Source organism: Chrysochloris asiatica, unplaced genomic scaffold (assembly GCF_000296735.1).
Source record: "Chrysochloris asiatica unplaced genomic scaffold, ChrAsi1.0 scaffold00065, whole genome shotgun sequence".
NCBI classification, from domain to species: Eukaryota; Metazoa; Chordata; class Mammalia; order Afrosoricida; family Chrysochloridae; genus Chrysochloris; species Chrysochloris asiatica.
This window is the reverse complement of record NW_006408583.1, coordinates 10,764,899-10,785,909: the sequence shown is the minus strand read 5'-3', so window position 1 is coordinate 10,785,909 and position 21,011 is coordinate 10,764,899. Positions and strand designations below refer to the sequence as shown.

Here is a 21,011-nt window from a genome sequence, read left to right as displayed (position 1 = left end):
TTCTTGGAGCCGAGAAAATGCTCTTTGAGAGAGCAGCAGGCTGAATGATAACTAACACACTTGGAGCAGAGCTGACCCTTTCACTTCTCCAGGCCAGTGACCGCTCTAAAACAACACACACATTCATAGCAATGGAACAAGAACGGGGAGAAAAGCCCAGATTTTCCTCACCATGTGCCACCCAGCCATGTTTACACTGATCGCAAGTCCTCAGGTTAATCTTCCCCGGCTGAAAACACTCACACGTGCAGTTTACCAATGTGCAGCGGATGGCCTGAAAAGTAGAGGAAGAAGAAAAGGGTCAGCATCTGTAACAAGGGACCATCTGGTTTCATCATTTTCATAAACAACACCCAAAGCCATTTGTGAAAGCTATAAATTGGTGCAGGCGCGTTGGATTTTTAAAAATAAAAGTTGATGCCATCTGAACTTCTTACAAAAACTACAATTCATTCAGTGATACAATGTTTTATGCCATTCCGATGTAAGCATTAAATTAGAAATGCAGACCCAATGGAACAAGAGTAAAGGATTACATATTCCACAGGGTGCAGGGTTTCTAACAGGAGGCATCCAAAAGAAAAAGAAAAACAGATTACTGCTAATATATACTCCCACTTCAGTTTATACATTTGGCAAATACAGAAAACAACATATATCCTAACACAAAACTACAGTGAAATGTCTGTCGAAGAATTCTGTAAATGAAAATGTGGCATACAAATATTACTATTAGAAATTTTTTTTTATCTGTTGGATCTCATTCAAACGATCTGTTATTTTTTCAGAAACATAGTGAGAAAAACATTCTCACTGTAATAATAAGACCCGGAATACTGGTATCTACCACTTCCCAATTTCTTATATGCCCCCCATCCCCCTCCAATGTAATTCCACTTGCACTTTTATTTGGAGAAATATAAAGCTAGCTGCTTTAAAAAAAAATTTTTTTATGATACAAGAAAATAAGTAGAAGTTTTGTGTTTGGATCCAACACAGAAGAGAAGAAGCCATTTTCTATCTGGAACAGTACAAGTGTGTTTCACAAACTGCGGGGGAACCAAATCACTAAAACCTTTCATTTCCTTACAAGTACTTTTAAAAATCATTCACCAGCTTGTATTATAAGGTGAATCCTCAGAAAATGAACATAGATGGAGTGTAACTTTTTATGTATAAAAATCTGTGCTGAAGAATTGGGCTAAGGTTGACCTATGTTCCTAGACTGCAGTTAATAAATTTATCTCATACACTTATTTCAAATTTGCATGGAAATTCTGAAGACACAAGGACTTAGTACGATCATTTACAGACTAACAATCTACTGTAACTACACCTGAGCGGCCGGGAAAAGATTCCTCAACAGATTTAGGTACATTCAATGATTACTGATTTTGGGGTGGGGAGAATAGGATACAGATTCCTGGAACTGTAGGTTTAGGCCTGAAAGTCACAAAAATCCAGGTTCCTGTGTTCCTGAAACCACTTGTATTTTTACATGAATTACCCTCATTAGTATTTTAGAAATTGTTAACAGTTTAGGCAAAAGTGCATTAAGAAAGAACAGACTTCAAGTGTTTCTTATTAAGTGTGGTAACAGTAGTGAGGTTGGCCCAGGATTGGGCAGTACTTCATTCTGCTGTGCATAAGGTCGCTATGAGTCCCTACAGACTCAATGGCACCTAACAACAACAATAATCATTTGCAGCACGCAAGTTTATTTCTCTTTTTATTTATTAACATTAAATCTATGAGGGCTTATTCAATTTCTAATGTTCAAATTCTCACTATTGAATTCTTGCTTTCTTCACTCTGTCCCTAATTTGTTTCTCTATTACCTCTGGGGAATTACTCAATTGTATAATCTAACACTCAGGGTTTCTCCTTCCAATGTCATTGATCTAATTATGTAAGACTTTCTTGTATGTATTAGTGATTAAAGGAATTACTAATGAGGTAAGGATGCCAGAAAAAAAAAATGCTGACTATGAATTATAAATATATAGGTTTATATGGAGAAATATTTCTATGAAAAGTTATGATTTTCATTTCAATAGCTTACTGACTACGCATTATATCAGATTTCCCCAAGTTAGTAATCAGTTCTTGAAACAACAAAAAGCCTATTAGTTAATGAATTCTCTATTTTAATGAACTGTAACAACTGAAGTTTAGCAGTTTTCTATAAAACTACAAGGCACATTATAAACAATAACACCCTTGCAGATTTACTTACTTAAATTCCTCCACTATTTTATAAACCTTTTTAACACATTCAAATAGATATGGAAACGATGTTGACATTATGAAATATGATCTTTCAAAATATTTTAATCTAGTAAAAACAACATACTTTAAGTCATTAATTTGGAACTATTTGATAATTTTACACACACAGCCATTGTATTTAAAGCATATTTTCACCAATTTTAACTATAACTACCTTCAAAGACATGAACGAATTAAGAGACTAGATTTGTTTTTTTTGTATGTTTATTTTTCACTGGTTGAATTATCTGTTCACTTACGCTGTACTACTTTATATTCAAATCCTTATTTCTTCCTCAATAATTTTATACATTCAGTACATTCGGAATTTATGCTTTTCAAACTACGTTGTTATAAATTCTACTTTTTGTATATAAACAAACAAGCATTGGAACACCTTAACTCCTTTTGTGTATAAACATTTAAGTAGTGGGACACCAATTTTGTATTTCTATGAACTCCAGATACTATTTTGTTTTAAATTCAGATTTTATATCAACTACAATTGATCCTCAAGGGAATTACATATATTTAAAGAATATGGTCTAAATAAATATTTTGAGTTGGAGACTGTTGTGGCTTCAAAGAAAGTTTTATTCTAAATAACATTTTTGAAACAGCATAAAAACTCTGATATACTATTTACTCACAACAAAACAGAACCAATGTGATCACTTGCCAACTCACCCACACTTTGAAAAAAAATAAATTATCATAAAACTATCAAAGCAAGTTATGCCTCAAAAACATAAATGCTTTACAAGGAGACAGAGAGAAATATGTTTTCATTTTAGCAAGCTCCTTCCCTTCCTTCATTCAGCAAGTTTGAATGCCTTCCATTCTCTGCTGAGTAACCAACACCAAGCTGTATCTATTACCTTTGAACTACAAGCATTTAAAAATCAAAGGGCAAAGACTTGAAAAATTTAGTTTACACAAACTCAAGAGAGGAAAATAAAAACCTAAAACGAAAAAGAATCACAGTTATCAGGCATGTGGAAAGCAAATCTACCATTTATTCTTTTGGTCCTCAAATACTAGATGATAAATTGGGGTTAAGAGGTAGAAAATGGACACTGTTCTATGGACAGACTTTATTAAGCAGTTTCATAGTTTCTAACAAGGGTATAGCTAACAGGAGCTCTCAATTCCTACTTAAGCCTGCAACTTACAACCAAACCATACAGTAAATACAGATGGAATGTTCCTTACATGTGAGAGTGTGTCATGAGAAAAGACCAATCGCCAGAAAAGGATATCATAGCTGGTAAAGTGGAGGGTCAGTAACAGTGACAGAGGTCCTCAATGAGTTGGACTGAAACAATAGCTTCAACAATCAGTTCTAACAAATCAGAGAGAAGGCAGGATCAAGGAATGGTTCACTCTGGGATCCCAGTTTCCCCCACCATCTAAAAGTAGAGTGTTCCTAATAAACCTTTCTTAAGCAAAAATGTCACAAATCAAAGAAGCAGTTAACATTAATTTATAAGGGACTGGGGACTGTTTAGCATTCCCAGATGCTAAAAATAAGCTACCAGATCATGCCAGCTAACACATAAAGTCTAAAATCACAGTAACATAACATCTTGTTCACAGAAGACAGAGTTGAAAGTTATGGCAGATTGGACTTCCTGGGAAGGAGCTCAGCAATGCCACTCTCAGGGCAAGTTCTGGCTTCCTTTAAAACAAATATTGAATGCTACTTCTGATTTTCCCTGATTTCATAAAAGCAAAAATTCTCTTTGGATTTCTTTCATTTAATGAAAACAAGTACTGATTCAAGTCTTTCCTAAAAGTTGTTGTTGTTGTTGTTAAGTGCCGTCGAGTCGGTTCCAACCCATAGCGATCCTGAACAGGGTTTCCGAGGCTGTAAATCTTTACGGGAGCCGAAAGCCTTATCTTTCTCCCTCGGAACAGCTGGTAGTTTCGAACTGCTGACCTTGCGGTTCGCAGCCCGATTCGTAACCACTAAGCTACCACAGCTCCTTTTCATAAAAGCAGAGAGGAGCAAAGCGAACTTTCGAAATGTACCTTGATTTGGAGTTAATTGTACATGGGTTACCACCACAACTGTAACATGCAAAGTCCCTCCGATTACGGTTAATAGGGATTTCTTGAAAAGGCAATCTGCAGTCCTACAATTTCCTTCCACCTTTCCATTTCCCACCAACAATTACATTGTAACTTTGCAACCCGGATTCGGCATCCACACTTTCCTGAAACCACCCTCCCTGAGAAGCAAAGTATTCCTGGTACCTGGTCCCTTGTCCTCCACAACACCATGTTGCATACAGCCCAAATTTGCCTTCCTGTTCAAAACCACTGACCATCTTCATTTTTCTGGCATCAGTTTCTCATACCCTGTAAAATCACCTTTCTAATTCTGTGATTCCCAATGGCATGCTGACTCCCTACAGCTTCAAATGCTATCCCTATCCAAACCTTCACTTTTGACTCAGGCACTGTGTTAACCTGGCAGGAAGCAAGTGGCAGACTGCCAGCACTCAAGAACTTCACGGCCTGATGTTGGTAGGTGGTAGGTAGGTTTAGAGGCCAGGCCCTGAAGAACCAAGTCTATAATAGGTTTAAAGTAACCAGTCATAGTTCATTGTTATCAAGAACAGAACATTCCCCAAACATGATGTTTTATTTATTGTGAAAAAATAAACTATTACTTGTTATTATTAATAATAGCTAGATTTACTAAATGGGGAGCACAGTGGCTCTGCAGGGTATAAGCACTGAACTGCAAACCAACAGCATTGGTGGTTGAAACCTACTAGCAACTCCTTGTGAGAAAAATGAGGTTTTCTGCTCCAACAAAGATGTACACCCTCAGAAAACCAATAAAGGATCTCTATAAGTCAAAAACAACTCGATGGTACTTACCAACAAGATTTACTGTATACGAGATTTTCCAAATAGTACGGCACATACTTTATAAACATTAGCTCTCTTTCTTTTAATCCACTGAAATTACAAGTTGGTTCTATTATCACCTAAATTTCACAAATAAGGAAACTGAGGTATTGAATTCAGTCACTGATCCAAACTCAATCCTAGGTCTGTGTGAGCTCCCCACAGGGGGGGGATTCTTTAAGTTACTTCCATTCTCAGTCAGGCATTCTGCTTTCCTCCAAACAGGGTTAAAAAAAAAACAACAAAAAAACAATGGTAAACTAGACCCTTGTAATCTATATGATTTTCATTAGCTGACTGTCTGGAGTAAATTGTCAGGCATTTCTTCCTACTCCATCATACTCTGAAAGCTCAACTGAAAACAGTTCAGCATCATAGCAACCAGGAAGCCTCAAATGGCGAGTGTGTGGTTACTGTGTGTGAGGTACCTTGGTCTGAAACCAACCTTGATCTCCTCCGTGGAAGGCAAGAATTCTACGAAAAATCCACTAATTCTCCCTAGAGTGAAAATAAAGGGCACATGGTAGGTGTCTTACTAAGGTTATTTCTGCCCGGAGCTCTGGTAGCGTAGTGGTTACGAATCGGGCTGCGAACCTTAAGGTCAGCGGTTCGAAACTACCAGCCGCTCCGCGGGAGAAAGATGAGGCTTTCTACTCCCGTAAAGATTTACACCCTCGGAAACCCTGTACAGGGTCGCTATGGGTCGGAACCGACTCGACGGCACTTAACAACAACAACAACAACAGCCCTTTCTGGAGTCCTGGTGTGCCGCTACAAGATAAATACTGGACTACGAACTGCAAGGTTGTGGTTAAAACCCACCAACTGCTCCCTGTTGTTGTGAGGTGCCATTAAGTTGGTACCAACTCATAGCGACCTGATGCACAGCAGAACGAAACACTGCCCAATCCTGGGCCAACCTCACAACTGTTGCCAAGCTTGAGCCCATTGATGCTGCTACTTGGCTAATCCATCTCACTGGGGGTCTTTCTCTTTTTCTCTGACCCTCCACCTTACCAAACATGATATCCTTCTCCAGTGGCTGATCCCGCCTGACAAAGTATGAGAGATGAAGTTTGGCCATCCTGGCCTCCAAGGAGCACTCTGGCTACACTTCTGCCAACACAGATCTGTTGGTTCTTTTGGCAGCCCATGGCACTTTCAATATTCTCCTCCAACACCATAACTCAAATGCATCAATTCTTCTACTACAGTTGCCACTGAACCAATTCTGACTCATGGTGACCCCACCTAAATCAGATTAGAGCTACGCTCTATACAGTTTTCAATGCCTCATTTGTTTTTAAACATCACCAGACTTTTTTTCCTAGGTGCCTCTGCATGCAGCACTTGAACCTCCAACCTTCTGATTGTTAGTTGGCTTGAACTACGCAAGTTTATATGAATTGAAAATCAATCTTTTTAAAAAAGACATCTGAGTATGGTGCTGTGCGTTAATGTGCTGGACTGCGATGTCAGTTTGAATGGCAAGGTTGGCAGTTCAAGCTCACCAGTCGCTTTTTGGAAACCTTATATAGGGTTTCTGTGGGTTAGAACTGACTCAATGGCATTTAACAACAACAACAAGGGAACGCTATAGTTCTATAGAATAATCACTGGACTAAGAACCATTAACATCGGCACTTCGAATTTACAAGTTACACCACAGAAGAAAGATGAGATGTGCTGCTCCCACAAAGATTTACAGCCTCAGAAACTGTGATGGGCTTGAACTTCCAACCCTTAGCTCAGCATCAACAATCAAGTACCACCAGGGCATTCCTCTATGTGACACTCACCTCTGAGTATACACAAATGTCCCAGCAGGAAAAGTACACATCATATCAAAGGTCAAACAAACACCTTTACTGGGTAGGAATAACTGCTCTTCAAAGGCATCTTTTTTTTTTTTTTTTCCTTAGGGAGGGTAAAAAAGGAAACTGAACCCAGTGTGGCTCTGTAGGATAAGCACTGGACTGGTAACCACAAAGTCAGCTGTTCCAACCCACCATTCATACTCAGAAACCCTACATAAGTTTCATTATGAATTTAAACCAACCTGACAGCACACAACAACAACAATCATAGCAGGATTGTCACTCAATAACCATTATCAGCTGCTGTGAAGTTAATTCTCATTGTGGCCTCATATGCGTTAGAGTAGAAATGCACACCACAGGCTTTTCAAAGACTGGATTAGGGTCTATATTGCCAAGTCTTTCTTCCAAGGTGCCTCTGGGTAGAGACAACCTTTCAGCCCTCTGCTTAACTCTGTGCACCACACCATGAGAATCCAGTGCAGGATATATTGCAGTAGTTTCAAAGTAACCACTACTAAGTTGTGGATACAGAAAAGGGCTTTGAAATGTGACCAGAAAGATGCCACAAGCATAAAGGTTAACCTAAGTAACAGCTACTAAGAGTTGTGGATAAAAAGAATGGCTTTGAAACGTGACCAGAAAGAAGCTCCAAGTACAAAGGTTAACAGAAGGACTTCCACAGACATTTACATCTTTTGTATGACAGCATGCTTCACACAGGGCCACAGATCCACAGCAAACGCTAAAGAACTCACAGAACATTTCTACTTGTATACTTTTCAGAACAAATTTTTCCCCCCTTCTGTCTTCACATGACTGATACATAACTGAAAAGAAATACAACTAGTTTGGGCTACAAAATTGGAGAAACCACATAACATTGCCTTTTGCAGATGAAATGATGGTGCTAAATTTGGCTAAGTCACAATTCAATTTAAGCAAAGAAATTCTGTGATGGCAAACAATGACTGGGCTCCAATAAGACCAAAGTGAAGTAAACAAATGCATGAGAAATTTACTTATATTTGGTCATGCAACTCACACACGGTTAAAGTAACAGTATAACCCCACCTAGTATGTACTGTATGGTTCCTACATTTAGGTATTAAAACAAAGCAAAGAGACACAAGTTTTTAAGTGACTTCTTGCTATGTATCTTCTGTATTAACAGGAAGAAACATGTCAACCTGAGTTTTAATGGAACAATCAATTATCACCGATGGCCTCTGAAATTATCATCAGAAATTAAAAGCTTGCTGAAAAAGTTAAGGGGCAAGACTCCTGCACGCCACTGTGTATGTGCCACTATTTCTAATAACAGCAAACAGGAAGAAATGAGGTAATTTTGAGTAAGAAAACCATGCAACAATTAAAACAGTGGGAAATGATAACAAAAGTTGGTACCCTATCTCAATGCTAAAATTAGTAGGACAAATGGAAATTGTTGTTACTAAGTGTTGGTTTCAACTTACAGCAACCCATGTGACAGACTAGATAGGTACCTTAGGTCTTCTAGGCAGTCAGCTTCATGGAATAAGAGAATCAGGTTTTTATCTCATAGAATCACTGGATAGATCTGAACTGCAATCAACAGCTACACGCTTAAAAACTGTACCACCGAGTATCCATAAAAACTAAAATATTTAATAAAAGATAGCTTTCATTTGTCAAATTATTGTTTAATGTCACCAGAAAAAACAATGCCAACGTGATTAAAAAAAAAAAAAAAAATCAGTGTCTTGTAGCCATGACCTCTGAAATGTCTTGTGCGACTTTTCAACAGAAAAGCTAACAATAGATCATCATGTGATTGTGTCACAGGATCGGAAAGCCATGGGTCAGTCCAGACTAACTACCAGTGCCAGGTACCATTGATTTTAACAGTAAATAACACGGGCAAGATGCAAAGATGGACACCTCAATGTTGTACAAATTTCAACACAACACCACAAGAGAAACATTATTGCTATAAAAATTAACTTGAGTGACCAGGGCAATGCCCCAGCCTCAAAATAAACACATCAAAAATAAATGAACAGAAATGCTTTGAGAAAATATTGTCTTTGAACACCATTTACTAATAAAAATTCTAAAGGTTTAAAACCTCATCTTGAGTTTCTCTTAAAGGGCAATTCCCACTGCAACATTTGCTTCCTTTTATTGGTGTTAAACCATTTAATTCACTAAATTAACAGTTCCCTGGAGACACACTGTGCAATGAGTCCAACTTTCACCCAATAGGACAGCAACACACAAATGCCAAATGAATGAACAGATGGAGGATGAGCAAAGAAATGAATTTCATTGCTGCTTAAATTTGATTAATCCGTCCTATTATGAAAATATTAACTAATGTAAATTAACAATGTCTATGAGAAAATCCAAGACATCCTTGAACAAATTTTGGGCACAACAAAACCTGTCAATAAGTAACTCAAAATACTTTCATCAGGATTTTTTTTAATCTAAGAGAATTTATAAAAGATTGCCAACAATGAGTTTTTGTCATAAAAATGTTCTCAATTTATTGTAAATTTGACTTGAAAATTACATTTAGCAAAAGTGAATAAACTAATTTAGTTTGGGAAAGTGGGACAAAGGGCAAACAGCAGACTTCTAGGCATAATATGTTTATATATGCATAAGAAACTTTCTATGAGTGTGTGTGAATCTGTAAACATGAACAAGTAGAAAGTGCTGTACACAGAGACACATAGATTTTCATACACATGGATCCAATAAGTATCTCTAGTCATTACCTTAGGATTAGAACCTACCATCAATCAACATGAAGAAGACCCCATTTAAATAATTTAGGAGTTCTGAGTAAAAATCAACAGCGGGATATGGCCAATTATACAAAGGAAATACACATGTTTCAATAGTATTAAAGGCATATGCAACCTGCAAGCTCTTTTGAGTCTGTGTGTATGCGTCAATTAAATTAGGCCTATGATAAGATAATACAAAGAGGCCATGGTAGCAGAATGGTTACAATTTGGGCTAACCGCTAGGTCAGCAGTTCAAATCTATCACCCTCTCCCTGGGAGAAAAATGAAGTTTTTTCTGCTCTGATGCAGGGGTGGGAAACTTTTTTCCTACCAAAAATTTATAATATAATTTGTGGGCCATACAAAATGATCAACTTAGAAATTAGCCTGCTATATTTAGTCCACCATTTCATTAACTCATCCCTAATGAGATGGCTGGAACTGTGATTGCCTTGGCAGGACCAGACCAAAGGATTCTGCAGGCCTTATTCGGTCAGGAGTCCAAACGTTCCCCACCCCTGATTTGCAGCCTCGGAAACTCTATACAACAGGGTCTCTGTGCGAGGGAACCAACTGAACGATAGATCACCACCACCACTGCACAATGGCAAGCTATTTGTTATGCACTTAGACATATTAGAGAAACCAGAAATGAAAAGCCATTTCAATTTCAGAAGAAACATTTCACTTTCTCACCTAACAGTTAACAATTAAGAGGCACCATTTATTGCCCTATACATAATAATTTTACAGATTATTTTAGGCAAGTGTGGTGCTCTGGGTTAATGCACTGGACTGCAAAGTCGGTTTGAACTTTGAATGGTTAGTGGTTCAAGCTCACCAGTCACCCGTTGTAAACCCTACAGCGGTTCGCTTTGGTTCGGAATTAACTTGATGGCACTTAGCGACAACAACAAACAACATTATAAAACGGAAATGCTGTTTCCATGAACATACCTATCATCTAATGTCCTGGTGTGGCGTTGTAGGATAAGCACTGGATTGCTAACTGCAAGGCTGATGATTCAAACTCACCAGAAACCCTATACAGGGTGGGTCACTATGAGTCAGAATTGACTCGATGGCATTGAGAACAACTGACAACTGGGACTGTTGTTGCTGTTGTTGTTAAGTGCCATTAAGTCGGTTCTGACTCATAGTAGCCCTGTATAAGGCTCCCAAGGAACAGGTGACAGGTTTGAACCACCTAACTTGCGGTTAGCAATCCAGTGCTTATCCTGTACCACCACACTAGGACTTCAAAAACAGGGATTAGCTCACTATTAAAAAAAGAAAAAAGGCAAATTTTGACAAGTAAACACAGCCTGCATGTACTCAATACATATTTTTGTAAAACAACTCAAACAAATATGAAGCGAAGTAATACTCCTCTCCACCACCTTACTGATAAATCGGCAATTCTGTATCCCCCATTGAGGCACTTTTTATTCCTTTTCACTAATGCAATTTGAAAGGTAGTAATGTGATTGCATTCCTCTATGGCATTCATGAAAACAATTACTAATAAAATATGACAGTGATAACATTAATAAGGAAAGGATTCATAAGGAGTGGCAGAAAGACTGAAAACCTTTATGCACATTACAAAGAAACTACTCTACCTTAAGCAAAATGTAGAACAGGATAAAGCCAAAGTGCTGATATTTCAGAGCCAATTTCAGTCCTGGGAAGGGGAACTGATTTGCACAATGATGCCATACTTTCAGTAACCAAGTAAAGAGATGCAGGAGTAACCCAAGCTTTGTGCCAAAGTCACTGCTATACAATTGATTCTTTACCTCATTTGACTCAGAGTGACCCTATATAGGGTTTCCAAGACTAAACGTTCACAGGATCAGAATGCATCATCTTTGTCCTGCAGAGAAGCTGGTGGTTTTGAATCGCCAGTCTTGCCTTTAGCAGCTGAAACCTAACACACAGTGCCACAGAGCTCCTTAGCCTTGTGCCAACTTGCACTAAATGAACAAGACCACTGGAAGTCAGCGATGCCTTCTACTTCCCAGATAGCTTGGAAAGGATTCTTTTAAGTGAAGGAGTTCTTCGGCATCTGTGTCCTCTATAAAAGGAGCCCCTCACATTATGGCAAATGCCAAAGCACAGTAATCAATCCACTTACTGAGGAGGAGAGCTACATTTAGTCTTCCATGCTTGTGAAAAGAATATTCCTCAGTGAAGCAACAAGGCAGACAATGGTTGCATTTCAGAACTTTTGATTTCAAACGACAACTCTGAATGCCCAGACCAATTGAGGAAGTGTATGTGAGATTCAAAATTTCCCAGAGATGTAGAGTGCTAGGAAGCCTACATAAGACTTCTACTACATTTAAAAATTTAATCATCAAAAATCCTTAAATTAGAGATTTTTTTTCAGCAGCAGAAAAGGTGTCTCTGTGACTTCCTTACATGGCCATAGTTAGTAATCAGCGGCCCTTTGCACTCTGCCAGGGTGTAAGAGGTATGGCGCTGTGTAATCCCAGTTCCTGCCCTGCTCCTCAGTGAGATCTCCTCAGATCATTTTGAATAGTTCTAAGCAAAGCTTAAGACCCAATAGTAGACATGTAGGAAACCTCATAAAAGGGACAAGTACAGGTGAAGGTTTAAGCAAACTGAAGAAACATGAAACTGGTAAGTGAGCTGTTAACAACAACCAACACTACAATTCATTTTTTAAGTGGTCAATTTTATATTAAGTACATTATTCAGACCAATTTGATCAGTCTACGGATTCTTTAAATGGCTACAGTTAGAATGGCCAAACTCTGAAAAGAATGAGACACAGAATTCCCAAGAACCTCTGGTTTATTTTATAGCACTTGCCTTGGGATTTGTGAATTGCCCATTAGTAGACTATCTCAACAGAAATTTGAATCCCTTCCATTGTACATAAACTGTGCGTCATAATTATATCTGATTATGATAGAAAATGTTTCGTTGCCCAAGAGCGGCTATCACCTCAGGAATCATATTGGTTGCAAATAATAATAATGATAGTCTGAACCGTCTACATGCCCCCTTATACGTTATTTATGTTATAGGTCACAGATTCCCCAGGGGTCTATGCCGAGACCTGGACTGACTTCATTAGAGCTTCACACAAATCACTGAAGGCTCATCGTGATTTTACCAGTGGTTAGAGTCATTGGAATTTTTTTAAGTGCAGCCTCCCGGGTTTTTGTTGAAGAAACACATATACAATTAATTATTTTTTTAAAAAAGTGATTTTCCCAAATCCCTAGGACTAAATTCAGCAACACAAGGAAATCCCACAGATTTCTATGAAATATATAATAATCTAAGGGTAAAATGTGCCCTACAGTGTTGAAAAACACTATTATTCCCCTTTCTTCTTTTAAGTATTTGTTGTATAAAAGACAAAAGGACACATTGTCACAGAGAGAACAGCTGATCTACCTGCTAACAAATGCTTTACCACCACTGAACAGACTGAGAGGCTGTCTCAGACAGTGGTTCTAACTTTGAGATAGCTCCTGAAAATTAAGAAATAAATAGGAAGTCTTGTGGAGGGAAAAAAATAGAGGGAGTTATCCAGAACAATGTTAATGTCATATTGGGCATGTGGACTGGGTTCACAAGTGTGTCAGCCGAATCAACATAATGGGCTATAACAGCTTCCAAGCAGCTAATATGGTCCATTGGGTCACTAATCCATGAACTAAGAAGGATTGACTTGATAGACTATAAATGGTTCATAAGAAGTCAAGAATCACTCCATCAGATCAAAAATCCAATTTTCATATGGTGCCTTTCCTCAAATTAGCCAAAAGAAAGTAATGGCTCCGAAGGATTTCAAGGTCTTTCAGTGAAAAATTTACTTTTTAAAGAACAGTATAAAAGAGCAAAGAAGAATTCTAAATGACAATTTTTTCCCTTTTTTATGAGTCTACCCAGTTAAGAAGGAAATTACACTTTCTAAAGGAAAGCTAATACATAACAGAAAATGTTTAAGGGCTTGTCACATTTTTCTACAAGTACCTGAATGTGTGTATCCAAACAACCAAAACAGATGCACACAAATGTCTCCACATACATACAGCTTGGTAAATTATAAAATCTATTTCTAGGATAACAACATATAAAGATGAATATTTCTTTTCCATTTTTTACATGGTTCCTTCTTTACACGGTTCATACTGTGGGTCTGCTGTATGACATTGGATAGCTTTAAAGAAAAGCAGGTGGAAATCACAAAAGGTGAACAGTAAAAACCACAAAAGGTTTTCAGCATTTAACAGAGGAGAGTGTCGATTCCTTGGTCAAAGCTGACAAAGTCAGTGTTTACAGATACTAACAACTTCTGCCCTTTCTCCACTTGTGAGAAATGCTGAGCAAAAGCCTTTTTCCTGTGATTGTGAATTTCATTACCTAATCACAGTAGGTGATAGAGGGAACAGATTAATTTTTTTAAAAATTTTAGGCTATCTAAGTGAATAACTATATTTACTAATTTCATCACCATAGGGGGGACAATTAAGTGCTCCAAAAATACAACAAGTTGTAATTAGAATTCTTAACAAGAAACAATTCCTCTACGCAGAAAGAGAGGATCTATCACCTCTCTCTCAAAATGCTATTAGCCTCTCTTCATTATAAGAACAATACGATGGAATCATCTCTTTTTCTTTTTACCAGAGTAATACTGAATAAAATAATAGATGTTTTCACATCAAAGTGTATTAGCTATTGATATAAGCACGGTCCTCTTCATGTTTACACATGGGAAAGAAAAATTCCAATAATTCTGAAATAGACAGATAAAACGTCTCTCTGTGGCTACGGCCATGTACATATTATATGTAACTGCTTATTTTTAAAAAGAGCCTTGTTGGTGCTCGCTGAAGGATTTTCTTTTATACATAGCTTTATCCTATAATTTTGTCCCTGTTGGGCACGCTGCCTAAATTTAAACACAAACAGTCAAACAATGAAGAAACATTAACACATTTACTGTGAGCAAAAACTCCCAGTTGTACAGTGAAATTTTAATACATTTCAACTTATCTCTTTTACTAATGGGGAGAGTACAAACCCTGCAGGAATTCGCTCTGCAAACTGGTAATTACAGGAGACTCACTTTTTTATAATGCATATGTATAGTCAGACACAAAACAACCTGGCTGCCCTTTTGATGTAGGCTATAATAGGAATGTTTTTTTAAAATCATGAAATTTTACAGTGACTCTAAAGGAAAGCATTGTTTCATAGAAAGTTTCTGTTAGATCTGTCCACGGACACAAACACACCTATAGATATAGATAATTGCGTGACTCATCAGAAGGCACCTGTTTCATCAGCATGAGCTTTTCTGCCATTTTCTAGTGTAATCTTACTGTTCACAAAAAATCCACTACCATTTGTAAAAACTCAGCCATAATTTTAATTTTTTCTGACCAAATTTTTTTATTTACTTATTACAAAAAAGATGTTCTTTTTATTTCATGTCTAATCTTCCTATTGCTCCCCTTCTAGTTTTGTGGATTTAAACCTCTATTTCAGGATCTCATGATACCTTCATGAAATAATTATAGGCATCAAGCCAATAACCTGCCTCTCAGTATAGCAATGCGTGCTGAAGCCATAACTCCAGAGACCCTATGTTCATACCTGCAGAGAACAAGAATCATTTACTGTACTATTAATAATACTAGCACACATAACAGAAATGAAAATCTCTGCTACTATTCACACATCATTTACTACACACTTTGTATTCATCTGTCACATTTTTGGTTCCATAACAACTTTCTAAGAAACTGAAATCAGCTACACTTCTAACAGGATATCAATATGTAATTTATGTTAAGCTCATCTTTCTAAGTATTGGCAAAATGGGAAAAATGGAAGCAGATGAAGCTTTTCAGTGGACACAACTTTTTGTGAATGTTAACTTAACTGATGAACCTGCTAACATGTCTGTGCATGAAAAGAAGTCCCAGAAATAAAGACCTGAAAATGAAAATGAAAAAATTCATATTAAACATACAACATGTTGTTTTCTGACAAAATAAGCAAGTCATCTGACTTCAAATGAAACAGAAGCAGAATGTAAACATTCTTGGCAGTCTTGGCTGTGGCAGAATCAACCCATCCTGATAGGAAAGAAACAGGGGAAGTCCTGAGAATAAGGCAAATGCCACCAGTGTATCTCTAATATACTAGAAGATTCTGACATTCCCTCTCCTTGCATTACGGGAAAGAATACCTTCCCCTGAACCATTACTTTCTCTCTGCTCCCACTATGTACTTACATAGCAAAAAATTAAAACCAGTTACTGTTGACCCCAACTCATGGCAAAGCCCTGTGTGTCAGAGGAGTAAGGTTGCAAGGCCCTTCTTCTCAAGTGTCTTTTAAGAGACTTGAACCTCCAACTTTTCGGTTAGCAATTAAGTGTGTTACGCTATTCATACTACTCAAGGACCTCAATCATCATATTTTATCACAAAAGTCAGGCAACGTACACATGCTTTGACTACACATACTGTTTTAATCTCTAATAAAATGACTTACTTTCCCTATTCATTAAAAAGTCAAATTAAAAATGTTTGCTGCTTTTCAAATTTTGTCATTAAAGTCACATTTTCAGTTGTCCCCTTTGTCCCTGACTCAAATGCTATCAAAAATGTCAGTTAAATTGTGATTTTAATGTAACATAAATAAACTAATAATATGCAATAGAAGCACACCTCAAAGACAAGTTACATGCAAAAACTTGACCCTTAAAAATATAAACTATCGATCCAGGTTTTTGGTGGCAAGTCTGGGGAAGGGGTGGCAGGTGCCAAGTTGGGCTGCGAAGGTGACAAGATGAGGCCTCTGAACAACCCATGAAACAGAACAATAGGAAATGGACGGGGAAGACAAGGCTTTCAAGCAGAAACCAAAAGAAGAGCAGAAGGAACTGGAAGAGCTAAAAGCAAAGGTCTCAGGGAAGGGCCCTCTGACCACAGGTGGAATTAATAAATCTGGCAAAAACATAAGTTGCTTTTTATGACTGAGGTGATGGTGATCCTTGATTCCATTTTTTTGTGGATTTGAATTCCCTGTTAGACCATCTCTTGCCACCTAGAGTTAGATCAAAGTGTTGTCTTGAAGCCTGTTGTACATTTAAGAATAAACCTTTGTTTTTTTGAAAAAAAGAAAGAAACCCTACAATGGGTCATCTCTTTAGTCCTATCTTAGTTATGAAGTCAGTGAACTCGGGCCAGAATCCAGCCAAAGCTGCTATTTAATTTTTGTTATGCCCAGAATTCTGTGCCATCTGGAATTAAAGCAACTTATTTGAAAACTAAATAAATGAAACATCCATCTACACTACGTAAATACAACTGAACATTGAAGAATACCCACCAACAGACACTGTCACGTAAATGCCGACTCACAGTGATGCTGAGGATGGAACAGAACTTTCTCCTTCAGCTTCCCAAGACTGAATCTTCACAAAAGCAGACAGCCTCCTCTTTCTCCCTCAGAGGGGGTGGTGGGTTTGAACTGCCAATTCTGCACTGAGCACCCCAATACTTATCCGACAGCACCACAGAGCTCCTTGCAAATTGAAGAATGGCCACTCAGAGGACTCTTGGTGTGGTGCTGTGAGTTAATGAAGCACAAGGTTAGAAGTTCAATCTCACCAGCTGCTCCCTGGAAACCCTATACAGGGTCGCTATGGATCAGAACCAACTCGACAACACTTTTAACAACAACATCATAGAACATCCATGCTATACATGTTCAAGTAATTTGAAAAGTTGAATCACAATGTCATACACTATAGTAAATCATACATTTCTTAGGGACAAAAGCAAAGAAGTTGAGATTCAGTATTCAATTTTCTTTGTTTCAAAGTAATGTGTTAGCTGTAAAAGCAGCACACATAGATACCCTAAATGACAAAGCACACACCCTGCTAACATCTTCACGACATGAATGGATCCCTTGATTTTCTCTGAATAAAGCTAAAAAGCAGTTTGGAAACTCAGATGGTATTTCCTACCCAGGCTGATGAAATCCTCCCAATCTGTATTTCAATTCCTTGAAAAGAGTTAACTGGTCAGACTATTAAAGGACTTCAGTTAATAGCTAGTTAAGACATAAAAATGAGAAAATGTATTATCATAAGCTCAAAACTCATGCATTTGATGTTTTCTTTGGTGAATTAAATGGTATTTCTAAAGGCTGTACAGCTTCCATTCTCACCAGTACGAGTAGTGTGTTGTTAAGTGCCAACAAGTTGGTTCTGATTCATAGCAAACCTATATAGGGGTTTCCGCAGAGTGGCTAGTTGGTTTGAACCACCAACCTTGCAGCTCAAACCAACATTATGGCCCAGTGCTTATCCTACAGTGCCACACCAAGACTCCATGAGTAGTATAAGGCAAACCAATGTATTATTAAATGAACGGATGGTCAAAATAATACAAATCCCACTTTGTACACAAAGAAAGATAAAGGAAGAAGGTAGTAGCCAACAAAGTTTGTCTACTCATCATTCAGAATAGATGTATAGAAGAAACCCATACTTAAAGTACATAAAGTATTTCAAATAACCCAAGGAGAAGGAAAAAAACAGCTGACCTGAGTCATTTGTGACACGTGGACAAGAAGGAACCCAGAATGGCTAACAACAGATCTGTCTGCTTTTTGAGAAACCTGACATCAGTGCTAAAACAGGGAGAAAACAAAAATCCCAGAGAGGAAGTTGTCTCTCTGCACAGCACCTCATAGTTGTCCAGGATGTGAGATGGCTGTTTTCAACAAGACTACCTGGACAATGAGTGGGCTCCACTTTGGTGGGCCATAAACAGATCAGGGCCTTGGAAAACACAATTCAGTATGATTTTCATTGAAACATAATATAAAAATCCTAGAACTGGTAGAGAATACGTTTTAATATTTTATGTTTGATCAGATGCAGGAATGCAAGGCTACTTACTTGTTTAGCTGCAAAACATATCACCTGTGTTCAAGTAGTTTCATGACTAGGCACAGAAGCTAGATGATACAATTTACATGAAAGTTGTTGTTAAGTGCTCTGGAGTCAGTTCCAACTCATAATGACCCTGTTTAAGGTTTCTGCGGAGAGCCTGTTGAGTCTGAGCACCGACCTTGAGGTCCAAACGGACTTTATAGGCCAGCGCACTATTCTGCAGCACCACACCAGAACTCTTTACATAAAAGTTGTCATTGTTACATGCCATCGAGTCAGTTCTAACCCATAGCGACACTTTATAGGGTTTCAGAGGAGCAGCTGATGAGCTTGAACTGCCAACCTTGCAGTTCAAACCGCAACCTTGCATGAACCCACAGCCCCACACCAGGACTCTTAGATAAAAGCAGAAGTCAAATTTTAAGTGAATGTATATTTGCATAGCATTTCCTTTTGGCTACTGGTCTACTAACAAATTCAGCTTTTCTAAGTCCTTAATCGGAAAATCATTTTCAATTGTTGACTTATGTTTACACATTAGTTGAAAATTATGTGTGAGTAACTAGAATGTAGTGAGATAAGTGTTGTGTAATGACCACACAAGTTGTCTAGCTACCTTCTAGCTGCTAACACATAATTTTCAATTTACCTCCATGAAAATGATTTTAGAATCTATGTATCCAGTAATTAAAATTACTTTTTCTGGAGGGGAAGGACAAGTTTACCTACCGCCTTGGTTTTAAAGGGTTAATGTAGAGCATGGGTGGAAGCTCAAGTGTGTGCAGGAGAAGAAAGCTGTGGTGTTGTATCAGCAGCCAAAGCTAGTTTGTGTAAGAGGCACTTAGACTTGAGTTGTTAACTATGCTCACAGGTGTTAAACATGTTTCATTTTCTTCTGGGGTGTGTGCTTGGGGGGGGGGGGGAGATTAATTTAAAAAGAGTAACTCAAACCCATAGCTGTGGAATCAACTGTGACTCATAGCGACCCTTTATGACAGGACAGAACTGTTCCCATAGGGCATATAATGCTATAAATCTTTACAGAAGCAGACTGCCACAATTTCTTCCCATGAAGGGCTGGTTGGTTCAAGCCAGTGTCCTATAGGTTGGCAGCCAAGGACTCAACCACTATGACACCAGGCTCCTTTAAAGATTAGGAGGGAGAATGTAAAATTTATGCAAATAAGGCCTCAAGTGTGAACATTTTCTAACTTCAATTTGTTGTTTTTTGTTAAGTGCCATGGAGGCCCTCCTTATACAGAGTTTCTGAGGCTTTTAAATCTTTAGGGTAGCAGAAAACCTCCTCTTTTTTCCACAGAATGTCTGGTGGGATCGAACCACCAACTTCGTGGTTCACAGTCCAGTGCTTACCCTATGGAGACACCATGCTCTCAAGCTTTAATTTAGGGTTACAGAAAATACTAGAGGTACACCTTTTATTATTTAGCCATCTTAGATACAGCAAGGAAAAGGGAGTTTCTAGTCAAAGGTGAGTTTATCAATCGGCTGAGAAGAAGGCTTCACAGCACAATCTCATCTTCATCATCTATGGACCAATTAATTTTATATTTTAAAATAAGCAGCACAGAGTCCTTAGCTACATCATCTAAAAGGCAACAGGTATGTCTGAGGCACTTTACAACAGAACAAGTGCCCAGTCTCACACTCTGACATTGATTAAATTTCAATTGCAGATTTCTTCCAATTAGAAGACAGACTCTTAGACATTTGCACTCTAGGTGCCTTACTAAAGGAGACCTAGAGACAAAATGAATAATTACTTGGCTGGTAACTCAAAAGGTACAGCTATTGGTCTCTCAATGTGTGAAAGGAAGAAGAGGCTTGGAATCTATTAGTCCAATAGATCAACGAAATATGTGAACATCAGTTTCATTGTATGAAAACCTTCACTCAATTCAACATAAAAAGTTTAAAAAAGAAAAAAGCCCCGTAGGGGAAAAGCCATTGTGCTGCACTCCTGCAAAGACTGCAACCTGGGAAACCCTATAGGGGTGGTTGTCCTCTGTCTTAGGGTTGCTATGAGTCAGAATCAAGTGGACAGAACATAATAAAAATAATAGATGCTTTATTACCTCCCCCAGAATCCTGAACCTCAATGGTTCCCTAAACAGATATAAATGCAAGATACTCTACATAAAGGATCTCAACATTGTTGTTGTGTGCTAATAAGTAGGTTCCAACCCACAGTGACCCCATATAGGGTTCAGAGGTGCAGCTGGTGGATTTGAACCACCGACTTTGTGGTTACA

General features: G+C 38.0%; 1 protein-coding gene across 2 annotated transcripts in view; it reads right to left on the bottom strand.

The window, feature by feature from the left end:
* The window catches only part of BNC2 (basonuclin 2), a 569,819-nt gene that overhangs the window by 204,544 nt on the left and 344,264 nt on the right, over positions 1-21,011 (bottom strand). For both annotated transcript variants that reach the window (XM_006864478.1, XM_006864479.1), the window contains exon 3: positions 172-274. In XM_006864478.1, the coding sequence (XP_006864540.1) occupies positions 172-274 (103 nt within the window). The remainder of the gene's footprint in view (positions 1-171; positions 275-21,011) is intronic.